General features: G+C 34.6%; 1 protein-coding gene across 2 annotated transcripts in view; it reads left to right on the top strand.

Moving 5' to 3' along the window:
• Positions 1–16,202, top strand: part of DYNC2H1 (dynein cytoplasmic 2 heavy chain 1) — a 244,420-nt gene that overhangs the window by 36,884 nt on the left and 191,334 nt on the right. For both annotated transcript variants that reach the window (XM_081152801.1, XM_081152800.1), the window contains exons 26-35: positions 287–669; positions 2,230–2,362; positions 2,463–2,580; positions 4,366–4,478; positions 6,244–6,363; positions 10,253–10,403; positions 12,014–12,219; positions 13,368–13,550; positions 14,141–14,323; positions 15,634–15,857. In XM_081152801.1, coding sequence (XP_081008927.1) covers positions 287–669; positions 2,230–2,362; positions 2,463–2,580; positions 4,366–4,478; positions 6,244–6,363; positions 10,253–10,403; positions 12,014–12,219; positions 13,368–13,550; positions 14,141–14,323; positions 15,634–15,857 — 1,814 coding nt within the window. The remainder of the gene's footprint in view (positions 1–286; positions 670–2,229; positions 2,363–2,462; positions 2,581–4,365; positions 4,479–6,243; positions 6,364–10,252; positions 10,404–12,013; positions 12,220–13,367; positions 13,551–14,140; positions 14,324–15,633; positions 15,858–16,202) is intronic.

Raw genomic sequence — 16,202 nt, 5'->3', positions numbered from 1 at the left:
TGTGATGGATGCTTGAATTTCCTGTTTTTCTTTTTCAGAAGTAAAAAGTGTAAGGCAGAACTTTGTATATACTTTGACCATGTGAACCTGGATACTTGGTATCTGATATTCATGGGTACATTAGCCAGTAATTCTTTTTTATCATCTAAACTATATCCACTTACATTTTTTTGTCTTATGGTATAAAGCCAGATAAAAATATATATTTTCTTATAAATTAGTTTCCTTACAATTTATTTATGTGATAATGTTGAAGTAATAAATATGGATATTTTGTTTTCAATAGGATTTAAATAGTCGGGCACAAGGTGAAGTTACAATCAGAGAAGCTTTACGTGAACTTGATCTTTGGGGAGTTGGAGCAGTGTTTACATTGACTGATTATGAAGACAGCCAAAGACGAACCATCAAGCTGATTAAAGACTGGAAAGATATAGTAAACCAAGTTGGAGATAATAGATGCCTTCTTCAATCCTTAAAGGATTCTCCTTATTATAAAGGATTTGAAGATAAAGTGTCAATTTGGGAAAGAAAACTTGCACAGTTAGATGAGTACCTGCAGAATTTAAACCACATTCAGAGAAAGTGGGTGTATCTGGAACCCATTTTTGGCCGTGGAGCATTGCCAAAAGAACAGGCACGCTTCAACAGAGTGGATGAAGACTTTAGGTCAGTACAACTACATAGGACACAGACACATATGGCAGTTTTAATTCATATATAAGGTGCTTAATACAAGTTAATTACTTTTACATTATTAGAATCATCTGTAGATTCCAGTTCTTTCTCTACTGGATGTATAGCTGTTCCTGAAGAGCCATTTTCTCTTTCGGCCGTGTACTTTTTGAACTGGTTTCTGTTTACCACTCTCTCTATATATATACCTAATATTTCCAAAAGTCATTCATTTACAACTTTGCTGTTGTAAATTTGTTGGGTATTTTTCATTCTTTATTTTGATTTATCTCTCACTAGTTTTTAATAGAGTTAGACACTTCTTTTTTCTTATGAAGTCTCTTCCCTTGGCTTCTGTGATACTGTCCTCTTCTGTTTTTTTGCCTGCCTCTAGTTCTACTCCTAGTTGCTAGTGCTGAGCCCTCTCAAAACATTTAGATGTAGACATCTCCAGGTTTCAGCCTTAGGTTCTTTTCTCTCTCTGTTTTCTCCTTAGGTAATCTTAGCCACTTTCAGCAACAGTTCTCTTTCCTGATTTCTCCTCAGCCTCTGTGTTGAGCCCATATTTCTCTTCTGAGCTCAGATTATACTAAGCATCCTTAATCAACAGGTCAGAACTAAAGTCATGAGTTTATCTTTTCCCCACAAATCTTTTTCAGATTTCTTTATCAATAGATGGTACTACCTAATTGCTCAAAACAGAAATAGAATGGATATCTGACATCTCCCACCATTTTCAAATCCATTAAATTGGCAAGTTTAACCCACTTAATTAACCCACTTACTGTAGTTTGATATGTCTTTTATGTTTCTGCTTCTTTGATTTTATTCTAAAGTACTTTTGTTGCCACTCACTTCGACCATTGCCTAACCTCCTGACTTACTCTTGTCACCTCTTAAGTTTTTCATGCAACAGCCAGAGTAATTTTAAAAAAAGAAGTTTCATCGCTTCTTTCCTTTATTGCTTTAAGTAGAACTTCAAAAATGGTTCCCTTTTGCTCTGAGGATAAAAGTGACCTGTGCCTGCCCCCTTCTCTGCGTTTCCTTTGCTGCTCTCCTTTTCTGCCCAGCAACTCGAGCCGTTGGTTTCTCAGGCACACTGAGCTTCTTTGCCAGAAACCGTTTCCCTCCTAATCGCTGGCTTTTTCTTTTTATTCATCATCTCAACTTAAATTACTTTATCAAAGAAGCATAGGTTAGGGTTGCCTATTAGCCACTTTAATAATACTTTGCAATTTTCCTTTTTAGCAGTTATCCTAACTTTATGGAAATGTTGTGAGGAATTAATGTTTTTCTCTGTCACTAGCCTAATAGCTCCATGATGTGGGGCTTAATATTTGTTTAGTGGATAAATGAAATGAGAGAATTTGCACTATGGGCAGTTAAAAGTGGTAATGGGGTAATATTAATTTTTAGCATTATTAGCATAATTATGTGTTGCTGTTGTATAGTGTTACCTCGAGTTTGTTTTAAGCAAGTTAATGAATATCTCAATATCTGTCAGCCAAAAAACTGTTAAATAGGTGTGAAAATGACTGTTTTTTCTTTGTTTAGATCAATAATGACTGACATCAAGAAAGACAACAGAGTCACAACATTAACCACTCATGCAGGAATCAGAAATTCTCTACTAAAAATACTTGATCAACTTCAAAGATGTCAGAAATCATTAAACGAATATTTGGAGGCATGTTTTGTTTTAATATTTATGTAACTTATAAACTACTTAATATAGTAATCGTTTGAAAAAAGAAGGCTGTTCTTTTTGTTTTATTTTATGTTTTTAGGAAAAACGCTCAGCATTTCCAAGATTTTATTTTATTGGTGATGATGATTTGTTAGAAATACTGGGCCAGTCGACCAATCCTTCAGTAATTCAGTCTCACCTTAAGAAACTGTTTGCTGGTAAGATTCAGCATTTATCCAACTATTTATTGAGTTTCAACTATCTGCCAGGCATAATGTTAGGCTCTTAGGTAGACTATTGAATAAAATACCGGTCATACATCAAAGTTTAGTGGGGGAGATAAACTAGTAAGTTGACAAATATAGTATGACAGTTCCTATGGTGGATATAAGTACATGGTATTATACCTGCATTTATAAAGGCATTTAGATCAGGTTGGGGACATCATAAAGAAGGTGACTTCTAACGTGAGACTTGAAGAAGGTGTAGGTCTTAGGTGGAAGACCGATGGAGGCAGAGGGAGTAGGCTCTGCAGAGGCTTAGAATCAAAGGAAAACGTATCCCTTCATTACTGAGTTTAAGGTCTCCTGAGTGGCATCCAAGTGGAGATATTCAATAGGCAATTATTGCCAGCAGAGAGACCTGGCATGGAGATGTAATATTAGGAGTTATTTGTATATAGATAATAATTACTCTATGGAAACAGGTAAGATTACCTGAAAAAAGTGTAGAGTAACAGTGCCATATTCTTTGATATTGTTGAATCAGTTTTGCTGGGTAATTGCAAATGGAATTGCTTTGCTACAAAAATAATGATTATTTTTTTTCTTAAAATATTTCATTTGTTGGAAAATAGTCATGTTTTTCAAATTAACTTTAAGAAGTAAAAATTTTTCTTCATCTTCACTTGTAATTAGGGATCAGCAAACTATATATAGACCCACAGGCCAAATCTAGCTCATTGCCAGTTTTGTTTTCTAAATAAAGTTTTGTTGGAACACAGTCATGCCCATTATTGCTGTAGCTGCTTTTGTGCTGCTAGTGAAGATTTGATTAGTTGACACAGAGACCAATGGCTTGTAAAACCTAAAACATTTACTTTCTGGTGCTTTACAGAAGTATTTACTAACCACTGTATATCTAAAGCTTTAAGAGGTTTATAACTGTGGGCTGTGGGAGGTAGTGGAAAGAACTCTTTGAATCAGAAGGCTTGCATTCAAACTCTACCTCTGCTATTTATTAGTCAGTTATTAATTTTTAAAAAATATATCTTTATTGATTTCAGGGAGAGGGAGAGAGAGAGAGAGAAACCTCAATGATGAGAGAGTCATCATTGATCTGCTGCCTCCCGCACACCCCTGACTGGGGATTGAGCCTGCAACCCGGGCATGTGTCCTCACCGAGAATCGAACCGTGATCTCCTGGATTCTAGGTCGATACTCAGCCGCTGAGCCACACCTGGCCAGGCTTGTCAGTTATTAATTTATTATTTCTTCTCTGAAAATTAGAAAATAATAACTTACAGAGTTTTCTAAAGATCAAAATTAGTTAATGCATTTAGGCTTTTTTGTTGTTGTTAAATATAAAGCAGTGTGCAAACTTTGGGGAAAGGAAGTCCTATTTGCCCTCCCCCTTTCTCTCATCTTTTTGTCTTGTATCAGTGGAATCATCAGTATGTATTCTTATGCACTCATTTGTGTCTGGCTTTTTTTTGCTCATAATGTTTTCGAGACACTTACAACTATATTTTATTGTTTTTAATTACTGAATAGCATTTCATTGTTCGAATATGTCACAGTTTATTCATTTACCTGTTGATGGGCTTGGGTTGTTGCCCCTTTTTGGTTATGAAAAACTGTTTTATTACATTATATAATAGAATTAACAGAATTCTATTGCATTGTAATATATATTATGAGGTATATATTATGTGGTGATCATATATGATGTCTAATAATTATCTTTAATCATTTTGCGTTTAAATTGTTGCTTTTATACTATAGGTATTAATAGTGTGTGTTTTGATAAGGAATCAAAACATATAATTGCAATGAAATCTTTAGAGGGAGAAGTTGTACCTTTAAAAAATAAAGTTCTTCTGTCAAATAATGTAGAGGTAAGTAATCCTTTTTCATTATGAAAATAAAAAGAATTAACTGTATGAACTTTGTATCAAAAAATTATTTAGTCAGTTCATAAAGTTGGATAATTTAGGCCTTTTAGGAAACTCTTCTCATATCTTTAAAAAGTAATTTGTTTTTCTTTTGTTGTTCAGAATGATTTGATATTAAAGAGAATACTGATTTTTAGTCTTTGGAAGGCGTATGTAATTATGAAAAGAGCCTTTGCTTTGGTGTCAAAAGGACTTGGATATTAATCTTAGCTGTAAAACTTATTAGTTACTTGACTTATAATCTGTTTCCTTATCTGTAAAATGGGAATCTTACTATTTGTTGCAAAGCGTTTCTATTAAAAATTAAATGAGATAACTGGCTTTAAGTACATTATATTGTATTTGGAAAATAAGTGCTCGGTAAGTCTTCTTAGCTCTCTTTTCTTTTAAAAATTAGTTGTATAAGATGATTTAGGTGAACTAGTAATCTTGAATCTAGTGCATTCACAAAATAGCTATGATTAACTGGTTCTGTAGGACAGGAAGTCAGTTGTCAAAGGGCTGTTACAGGTATACAGCTAAAACCAAATAGCAACAGGTTGCATTGTATTGAATTGTAATTTTCAGGTTCCAAAATTATCTTCCAGCTGAAGTCAAGGGCCATGTCTCATCATGCATGCATCTATACAGGCTAGCCAAAGGTTTCTTCCTGATTAGGCCCCAACATTTTATCAAGTGACTGAAAGCACAGAAGCTTTGTTAAGTAGCTCCCATGATTGATGAACAGTTTTATTGCTTTCTGCTGTTGTTTTCCTTTCTTTAGTTTTGTTGGGACTAGATGAGCAGAGAGAGGAAGAGCTTAAGTTTTAGCAGCTGGGCTAGAGCAATTTTTTCAGCAAAGGAAAACTGAAGTCTGAAGTTCCTGTGATGATTAGGAGAGTAGGTGTCTCTGTTGTTTTGCACACAGATTGTCACTCACTCTTTTGCTTCAGTGGCTGTTGAGCTGAACAAAATGTCATGCTATTTTTTTGATACTGGAAAGTGCTCTAAAGATAAAAAAAAAAAGCTAGAAGGTAGAGTTAAAGTAATTAATGATGAAAAGCTATTTAAGATTGTACCTTTTACCCTTAGATTTTAATGCAGATGATAGTGTTTTAAATTTCAGTAGTGATTCATAAGTATTTATTGAATTTTTTCAATCATTTTAACTTTAGTTAACTTTTATTATTTTACCTATAATCATGTAAATGAAAACATGTATTTTTTGACCTTGAAACAAAACTAGTTTTATCTGAAGAGGCAGCTTAACCCCCAAATAATGTAGTTCATTCTAACTAAGCAATCTCTTCCTCCGGTTGCAACTTTTTGAATATGAGATCATCTGGATAGCATAAGCCAGAGGACTTAGCTAGTCACTATGACTCTGATTTATTGGCCCAACTATCTAGTTTGATTAGTTGTAATGATGAAAGGAATGGGTTACTTTTTAAATGTTCATATTACATTGGTTTGTATAGATGGGGTGATAGTTAACTATAACTTTTGAGTTTTTACACTTGCCATTATGCCAAGAGGTTAAAAAAAAGGTTTTCTTCAAATTAGTTAAATCATTTATAAATTAAATAATTATATGCCATAGAACACATTGGGATGTAAGAGTCAATGAGAAATTATCATTCGCCCTCCTGAACTCAAAGAATGGGGTCAGTCAGTAGATTATATACCTGTTTTATGACATGTATATATTACTTTCTAATGTTATTTTCAGACATGGCTAAATGATTTGGCCTTGGAAATGAAGCAAACTTTGAAACAGTTGTTGACAGAATGTGTTACAGCTGGACGAAGTTCTCGAGGTGCAATTGACTCATCGCTGTTCCCTTCGCAGGTAAGAAGGCTTGTGTCTGGAATATCGTTAGGCCCGGTATCCTGGGATGACCCCTGACCTAGGGGTCACAGGGCTCACACAGCAGTATCTCTGTGCTCCCTTTGTCTAACAGTTATCATTGACAAATTGCCTCCCTTTTGCATCTCAGTTCCCTCAGCTGTAAAACGTGAGGGAAGACCTCCCTGGTAGTGAAGTTCTCTTCTAGCTCCATTAATTTGCTTAATTCCGATGCTTTCCAGCAGCAGGCGTGCTGAGATCCAAGCAGCCAAGCCGGTGGGGAGTGGATGCGGAATGAGCAGCAGTCATGTAGCAGCGTCCTCCTCCCAGGTGTTAGTCCATCACTGATGGGAGGGCGCAGGATGGGTAACGCTGTCCCCCACCCATCCCATGGGACCGTCTAAGAGGTTGGCACAGACAGGAACTTAGCAGGGTGTTAGTGTAGATGTGCAGTGTGGTCACACCACTGAACTAAAGTGTCGGATGGGAAGCCGAGAGCTCGGTTACACAGTGAGCGTCACAGACTGCTGCGGCTCAGTGTTGATAGTGTTCATTCTTGAAACATTGGATTCTAGGTACAAGTCACATGAAACTCGACCCAGGCCTTATCAAAGTGTAGTGCTAAGACTTGTGGTAAGTATTCTGCCTTGCTCAGGATTTGTTTTATTGCTGGTTGAGACTAACACTATTGATTTAGTACATCAGGAACTTTAGTTCTTAGGGTCTATGAAAGGTATGCATTGAAATGTTCTATGATTTCTCACAAGAAAATCTACCCAGCTGCTCAAAGTTATTTGCTTTTCAGATTAAAACATTTAGTAGCTATTGGGACAGGTTTTTATGTTGATTTAAACCATGAGGTGTTAAATAGAAAGTTTGGAACATTTTAGATTCTTGGACATTTTATCATTCATGTTATTTTAGCACTTTGAGTCAAACTAAAATATGTTTAAAAAATCTTGTTAAGTTCTTAAAGTAAAAGCAATCATCAGTGAATATTGCCATTGCAAAGTCAGAGGTAAGCTGCTTTAGTACCTCTGGAAATGTTTCCTAGTACTCTGTCAACTTTCAGGTAGGATTTACATTGATTTAAAGACAATATTTAAAAAGTCTACAAAAGTAGAATTGCATAGTAATTGGATTGGGGAAATGACAGTTGTGTCAGGAGATGTGCTGGGAGATACAGGCTAAAGAAAGTTGCTGGAGTTGAACCTGAAACTTGCCACTGAGCTCTTGAGGATTCAATTCTAGTAAAAACGTGAACTACTAAAAATATAAATAGCTTATTATCTCTGTAAAAATGTGAACTACTAAACATATAAATAGTCTTGACTCTTGAACAATGTGAGGATTAGGGGCGCCAATTTACCATGCAATCTAAAATCTGTATATAACTTTTTAAAAAAATCCTTACCTGAGGATGTGTTTTTGTTGATTTTGAGAGAGAGAGAGACAAACATCGATCGATTGCCTCCCATGCCTGCCCTGACCTGGGATCAAATCTTCAACCTAGGTATGTGCCTTGACCGGGAATCAAACCTGCAGCCTTTTGGTGCACAGGATCATGCTCCAGCCAGCTGAGCCACCCAGCCAGAGCTGTGTATAACTTTTGACTGCCCTCAAACTTACCGGCAGTTTTCCCTCTGTTATCTGTCAAGGATTGGTTCCATTCCACCCCCACATCCCCCAGCCTTCTCACCGGAAATACCAAAATCCAAGAATGCTCAAGTCCTTTATATAAAATGGCACAGAAATAGTATTTTTGATCCACAGTTGGTTGAATCCCCTGATGCAAAGCCCAGGGATACAGAGTGCCAGCTGTATACAGGGTGAGGCAAGTAGGTTTACAGTTATGAGCAGGTGAAACACAGTTTATTTTTGTATTATTATTTGTTAATAATTGTATTATTTTCCATATGAACAACTGTAAACCTACTCTTGCCCCACCCTGTATTTATTGAAAAATTTCATGTATTAGTGAACTGGCGAAGTTCAAATCCATCTTGTTCAAGGGTCCACTGTAGTTCATTAATTTATCAAAATGAAGAATTCTAGTTTATTAGCGGTATGCTAAGAAAAATTTATGTCAAGCATCTTCATGAGGGGATTGAGTAATATAACTTGTCACATGAATGTCTGGTACCTGTTACTATGTACCGTTAATTTAGTTCTTTAGAGGTATTTTTGTAAGGACCTGAGAATTCACTTTCTGGTCTGGGAAGGAGGTAGCATGGTAAATGGAAAGAATTTGACTTTGGTTCAAATTCTGCCTTTTCCAGTTACACTCTGAGGGATTCTTTTTGACATTTAGTTAAGAGAATGTAATAATACTGACATTGCCAACTCATTTTGATGGTTAAATCATGTGATCTTTGCAGAGCACCATTAGTGACCATTACATTTCAGATAATAATGTTAGTGCCTGTGCAAATATGTTAATGGTAACATGACTTGAGAATTAGCCAAGACCATATCTTGACTATCATTTCTGTTAGCCTCTCACAGATATTGTATGTCAGACTATTAGAAATTGAGATGATTGATGTGCATTTTTAATACAGAAATTCAGGAGTATTGCCTGAAGAGAATTCATATGTATTAGTATTAGTGTGCAGGTGGTGAGTGAACATTTCTGTATGAAAATTAAAGAGCAAAGTCTTTTCACAAAAGGCAGATTTGGATCTGCTTAAATGCTTCATGCTATATCTGATTAAAGAAGCTGGTGAGTTTTGTACTACCAAGTATGGCAGATAACTTTGCCCTGGAAAGAGTTAGTAATTGGCTTTCTCTTCCATAAAAGAATCTAATACAATATTTACCCGATGTTTTTTTTATAAATATATTTTTTGTTTATTTCAGAGAGAAAGGAAGGGAGAAGGAGGGAGAGAAACATCAATGATGAGAGAGTCATTGATCGGCTGCCTCCTGCACACCCCCTACTGGGGATCAAGCCCACCACCTGGGCATGTGCCTTGACTGGGAATCGAACCATGATCTCCTGGATGTTTTAAGTTAGAGCAAGACAGCAGCTTAGCCTGCTATATAGAATTATAAAATGTATATGTAGATAATTAAATGAGTTAATCTGATAAATAGAAGCATTTGATGGTACTCATCTGGATGGTGGAAGATATATATCATAAAAACAATCTGTTCAGTAGTAATTGGTGAATAGGTTTAGTGTTTTAGTATGATGATGGATTATGCCTTTAGTTGAAAGGAGGATATTATTGGTTTACTTTGTTCATCCAAGAACGTATCAAACTATTTTAATATACGTTTTCAAAGATTGGTGTTTAAATATGTAATTTGGTTTATTAGTAGCCTTGCTATATTGGTACTATTAAAGAAAGCCTCTGAAGCAGTGGTTAACATTTCATGTTTAATATAAATGTAAAGATATCTATATTGATCTAGAGCTAGTTTCTGTTTTTTAGTATTAGACTGAAAGATATGACATCTTAATTAAGATAAAATTGGAATTTGAAATGGTAGACTTCAGTAATATACTGAGATATTATTTGGAATGCTAGTAGATTACTTTTTTATTGCATGGAATGCATCATACTCTGTTATCTTTGCATCCTACTGGTTGAAAAAAAGCCATTTTTGAGGAGAGTCAGGAAGGAAGTACCAAGTCCCTTATGTTACGATTAGTTTGGTGGGTGCTAGGACCCACTGAATAGGCCTGTCGGAGAGGAGTATGAGATGAGTTCTGAGAAGTAAGCTGGGTTGCATTCTCTGTTAATATTTGAGGTACCAAAAAGGCATTCAGGTACAGAGATTCAATATACAATAGAAAATTTGGGAAGAGGATTTATTTTCTTAAGTTGATAAAATATTCCTAAGTAAATTCACCTTTTAAAGTATATATTTTCTCTTAATTCAATAGATATTATGCTTGGCGGAGCAGATTAAATTTACTGAAGATGTAGAAAATGCTATCCAAGATCATAGTCTTCATCAGATTGAAACACAACTGGTGAACAAGTTAGAGCACTATACTGACGTGGATACCAGTTCTGAGGACTCGGGCAATACTGGTATGGAAAAGGGTTCCATTTTCTGCCTACTTTTTGGTTATTTGAACATTTTTTTGTATTCTATCTTAATTCATTTATTGTTTCTGACTGTCTATTTTGGAGGTTACTTTAGGAGTTACAATATATATACTTAACTTTTATATTGTACTTAAATGAAATGTAGAAACTTTACTATCATATAGGTTTCTTTTCCTTCCCCTTTTTATCTTGGAGTTGTCTTATATGTTACATCTATGTACGTTGATTTATTTTTTGCCTTTAACCATTAAACATTTTTAAAGGATTCAAGAGAAAAAGAGTCTATTATATTTACCTAGATGCTTACCATTTCTGTTGCCCTTCCTTCATCCTTACGCTCCACTTTTCCTTCTGGTATCATTTTCCTTCTGTTTGAAGAACTTTCTTTAGCATTTCTTTTAGGGCAGGATTATTTGTTTATGAATTCTTATAGATTTCCTTAATCTAAGAATGTCTTTATTCCTTCTACCTTTCTTTTCTTTTCTTATATGAATTGATTTTTTTGGTTCTTTGCATGTTGAATGATTTTGAATTGTATCCTGGACATTGTGTTTTGAGAGTCTGGATTTTGTTTCAATCCCCTGGATGTATCCAATATTGATATTTTTCTTTTAACAATTGATCATGTAGGGTTCAGGCCAGCAAACCTTCTGTTGATTGTGGTTCCCATGTCCGTTCTGTTTTCAAAGTCTACAATGCTACCATCAGTTCTCAAAGCCTTTGGTTTGATGTTGAGAATGAGATCTGCACAGGTTGGGAGTGAGCCTGAATTCATAAGCAAGTTTATAGGGTAGTTGCTCCAATCTCTTTTCTCTCCATGGTCTTCCCAGTATTTCCTGGTTCCCTTGGGCTCCTGTTTTGTCCCCTGGCTAGAAAGCTGAGGTTTCATATACTCTATACTCCCCTGCACACTTTCGGTGACTGCACCCATAATCTGGGCCAACTGATGGGAGACACAGAGAGAAAAAGAGAGCAGTGGGGGTTTGTCCTGCTCTTTTTAGGATCATAGCTTCTCTGATTTCAGAGGAATGTTTCCTTCCCACAGAGTTTTAGGCATTTCTAGATCTTAACTGCCAGCACTGTGGCTACCTGGAGACTCCTCCTCCAGGAGCTCTCCCTGTCTACAGCAATCTGGGTTTCTGACTGCCTGCGTCCAGGCCTAGGGATACCAAAGAGGGGGAAAAAAGAAACAGGTAAATTCTCTACTTGTTTAGCAACACTTCTAATTCAGATCTTCCTCAATTGCCCAATACTTTTTACTTTTCAGAGTCTTAAATAGCAAGCAGTTCAGTGCATGTTGTCTGTGTTTTCTATACCTGCATTCAGAGGGAAAGCAGGCTGGCATGTGCTTACGCCTTGCCTAAGGAACCAGAACTCTTCTCATATTGAATGTTGATGTCTTAGTTTTCACATACAAAATTTTTATTGCTTACTGATGGTGGAGTTGATACTGTTTTGGCTTGCATGATCTATATTTCTATACCACTCAAATATATAAAGAAATTACCATTTAGATTAAGAAATGCCCTGATATCATGAAGTATATAAGTTACAGGCTAACATTTTCTCCAATTATATTTATTTGTATATAGAATCTGGCATCATGGAGCTTAAGCTTAAAGCACTAATCCTTGACATTATTCATAATATTGATGTGGTGAAACAATTGAACCAAGTTCAAGTTCATACAACTGAAGACTGGGCTTGGAAAAAACAAGTTAGATTCTATATGAAAAGTGATGACATATGTTATGTTCAAATGGTGGATACTGAACTTCAGTATACTTACGAGTATCAGGTATGACTTGTGGCAGAAATGTTTTATTTCCTGTTAGAAATTATTTACTTTATTGGATGAAATATTTATTTTTATTTTAGTTGTAACTTTCAAGAATGTTTTTGTTACTGTTTTCTTTTCGTTTCATCATGATTAAAAAATGTTACATTGGAAAAAAATCATTTTCTTTACAGAAAAGTTAAAATAATGGCAGTATTATACTGAATTCTCTAAATGTACCTTTTATTAGAGTAGCATTTATATAGAAATTCAGACATACCTTCAATTCAAAGAGAAGTGAATATAGGCAACCCCAGTAGAAGCAATTTGGTTCGTGCCTCCTTATACAAGGACAACATTAGTGCAATTTTAAATATGCTAAAATATGTTTACTAAATGTTTTTATGTTTTGTAAGGTAAAACAACTTTTGGAAAAAATAACCTAACTCATGTAACTTATTCTCAGAAAAATCTATCTGTATTCTTTCTGCCTTATTTTTATCATAATCCATCATCAAAAAATTTTGGCAATTATGTTAATAAGCATATGTCAGGAGAGTTGCCAGCTGGCTCTTTCAAAAAGGAAACACATTTCGAGACCTAGTCTGTCTACCTAAATTAAGGAAAAACTCTAAACTGCAGCTGGAATTGGAATCTTTTTTCCCTAAAATTTAGTAGAAAATTTGAAAATTATATGATGTTAAAATTATTCATTTCATAAGAAACTTTTAAAATTAATTATGCTTTGAGATCTCTAAAGTAATTCTTATTTGTGAAGATTATAAAACTTAAGGAAATAATTTACATGAATTTAAAATGCAAAACAAAATGTCTTTTTGTATTTGATTATATAATATATTTATTTTGTTTGCCTTAGAAGTATGTTTCTGTACTATTATCAAAAACTCAAGAGACTATTTGGAACACCTAACAGTATATTAATTGAGGAAAGAATAAAATACATGCTTGAAAAATAACTAAGTTTAATTCCAGTTTGCGCTTTAGAAAGTTTCTTTCATTAAAAATACTTTGGATATTGTTCTGTGTTAAAAACTTTAATCTTTTTGTTGCCTTTTATCTTTTTAAGTAGAATCTCACACTGTATAAATATTTGTAAATGTTCTATAGAACATTTATATTCAAACCTTACGTTTATTTCCCTTGTGTAGGGTAATGCTCCCAAGCTGGTATATACTCCACTGACAGACAAGTGCTACCTAACTCTCACTCAAGCCATGAAGATGGGACTTGGAGGAAATCCTTATGGACCAGCTGGAACTGGAAAAACTGAATCAGTCAAGGCTTTGGGTGGACTTCTTGGAAGACAAGTTTTAGTTTTTAATTGTGATGAGGTAGAATCAATAATTGTCCAACTGTGTAATAGTGTGCTAGTTTAATGTTTGGATTAGTTTTCATGTAGTACTTATATATTTTAAAATCACTCTGCTTTTAAATTGCTTGAAAATAGAATTTGTTTTACTTGAAAAGTAATATGGAGAGAGGTTGCATGTATTATAGTCCCAAAACTTTTCTAAAGAGAATTATTGCAAAGACAGAGTTTTAAATACAGAATGAAGATTTATGTTAGAGTTTAGAAAAATATTTCAGTAAGGAGAACGGTAAATAGAAAAGGAAAATTTAAAATTCATTTTTAAAACATTTTGTGTATGATTTGTATTTTGACTTAAAAAATAACTAAAACAAAAATTGTATTTGCTTAGTTCTGTGTACTTTTCAGGATACTTTCACAGGAATTATTCTGTTTACTCCTTGAAAGCACCCTGAGTTTGAAAGAGTAGCTATTTAATCTCTACTTTAAAAAGAGCAAAAGAGGCATAGATGGGTGAAATGGTTACCTTATCAGTAATGGCATAAAGTGTTAAATTATTGTTAGAGATTTCAATTATTTTTTAGTGAATATACTTTTATTGTTTTTTTTAAGGGCATTGATGTGAAGTCAATGGGACGAATATTTGTTGGTTTGGTCAAGTGTGGGGCGTGGGGTTGTTTTGATGAATTCAATAGACTGGAAGAAGCCGTACTGTCTGCAGTTTCTATGCAGATCCAGACAATTCAAGATGCTTTGAAGAATCATAGAACTGTATGTGAACTGCTTGGCAAGGAGGTATAGAAATATATTTGTAATCTAAAGAATTAAAATATTTCATAAGACTTTGCATTACTCATTCTTAGGCAGTATTTTATCTTTATTTCTCCTGGTACCCCTGTTTCTAATCTGTAACCAGTGTGTTAAACCTTTTTCCTGTGAATTGTCTCTGAGGTTTCTACCCTGTTTTTGGTTTCATTCTAACATTCATCTTCAAACTATATTGAATAATTGAGTTATATTTGCTAACATTTACAGAGCATCAGTCCGTGCTGGCACTGTGCTTAGTGCTTTAATGCATTGTCTCATTTAATACTCACCACAATCCTTTGAAGTAGGTTCTATTACAGTAACTTTGAACACACTGAAAGTTAAAAGAACTATGAAATTATCCTCTTATCCATAATAACATTTTCTCAGTACACGTTTTTCTAGGTAGGCCAAAAAAGTAAGACTAGTTGTAAATTATTAACATTATTTATATGATACTTAAACTCTTGAGTAATTATTAAGTTTTACCTCTTTGTCATCAAAGTTTATTTTCTTCCACATTCTTTTTTTTTCTCTTTCTTCTTACTAAGAAAGAGTGGTTCTTCCTCCCAACCAATGCTAGTCTTCCCACCTGTGCTTTGGAATTTGCTGCCCTGGGATCTTCTCTTCGTTATCTCCTCTGCCGTAGTTTCAGCCTTCCTTCCTCTGCCCACACCTCAGTGGCTTTTAAACATAATCAAATCTTTTCCTTCTTAATAATATACTATGCATAATAATATTATATAATTAAAGCATAAACAAACCTTTCCTTAATATATCTTTTGTTCCAACCACTGCTCTTTCTCTTTTCTTTCCTCTATAGCCAGGTTTTTGTGCTCTAGATCTTTCTACTTCCTAGTTGCCCATTCATAGTTTACACATCTAATTTAGCTTCTTTGAGCTTTATTGAAATGCTCCTACTCGGCCCTCTTCTGATATTCTGCTCTTCCCTGTCATAGCATTTATCACACTATGGTTGCTTCTTTGTTTTAATAGACTATAAGCTTTAGAAGGGCATAAACTGCTATTGGGTTTAGTTCAGAACTGTGTTGTCTCTGTGTACTTGGCAAACTGCATAACACAAGGAAGGCTTTGAGCAAATGTGTTGCACAAACAAATAGACCAAGTGGTTCCTAAGGAGTTCGTTGTATGCTGAATAAGGAGACAGTGCGGTAGTCGTTAGTTTTTCTGCTAAGGTATTTATGTGTAGAAATATGTCACAGTAAGATTGTTGCTGGTAATGCTTTATATTTATGGTTTCAAATATTTGATGCCTATATTTTAAATTAATCTTTCAGGTAGAAATAAATTCTAATTCTGGAATTTTTATCACTATGAATCCTGCTGGAAAAGGTTACGGAGGAAGACAAAAGCTGCCTGATAATCTTAAACAGCTTTTCAGGCCAGTAGCCATGTCTCGTCCAGACAATGAGCTGATCGCAGAAGTCATTCTGTATTCAGAAGGCTTTAAAGATGCTAAAGTATTGGGCAGGAAATTGGTAGCTATCTTCAATCTATCTAGGTGAGTTTTTTTGTTTTATTTTTATATTTTTCTGGCTCCATTGATTGATTATGTTTATTAGTGACTATTTTTCACATTTGTCCAATTCACTTATTTAATGATTTTCATATTGGTGATTGTGCGTATGGTGTTGACAGGAAAGATTTTAGTTTGAATAATGAAAACATCTGGGCCTAAACTACTTCTTTTTCTTAAATACTATAAATCTGATCTCACTTTATTAGGCAAAAAAATTTTTTGGAGTGCTCCAGCTAAATGATACTTATTGATCTAATTTACCAGCTGACCACTGGAAAGTTACTATTCTTTGGAGGAAATCTGTTGTAGTTTTTTTTATGTCTTATT

The sequence above is a fragment of the Miniopterus schreibersii genome (assembly GCF_964146895.1).
Source record: "Miniopterus schreibersii genome assembly, chromosome: 12".
NCBI classification, from domain to species: Eukaryota; Metazoa; Chordata; class Mammalia; order Chiroptera; family Miniopteridae; genus Miniopterus; species Miniopterus schreibersii.
This window is presented reverse-complemented; position numbering and strand designations above follow the sequence as displayed.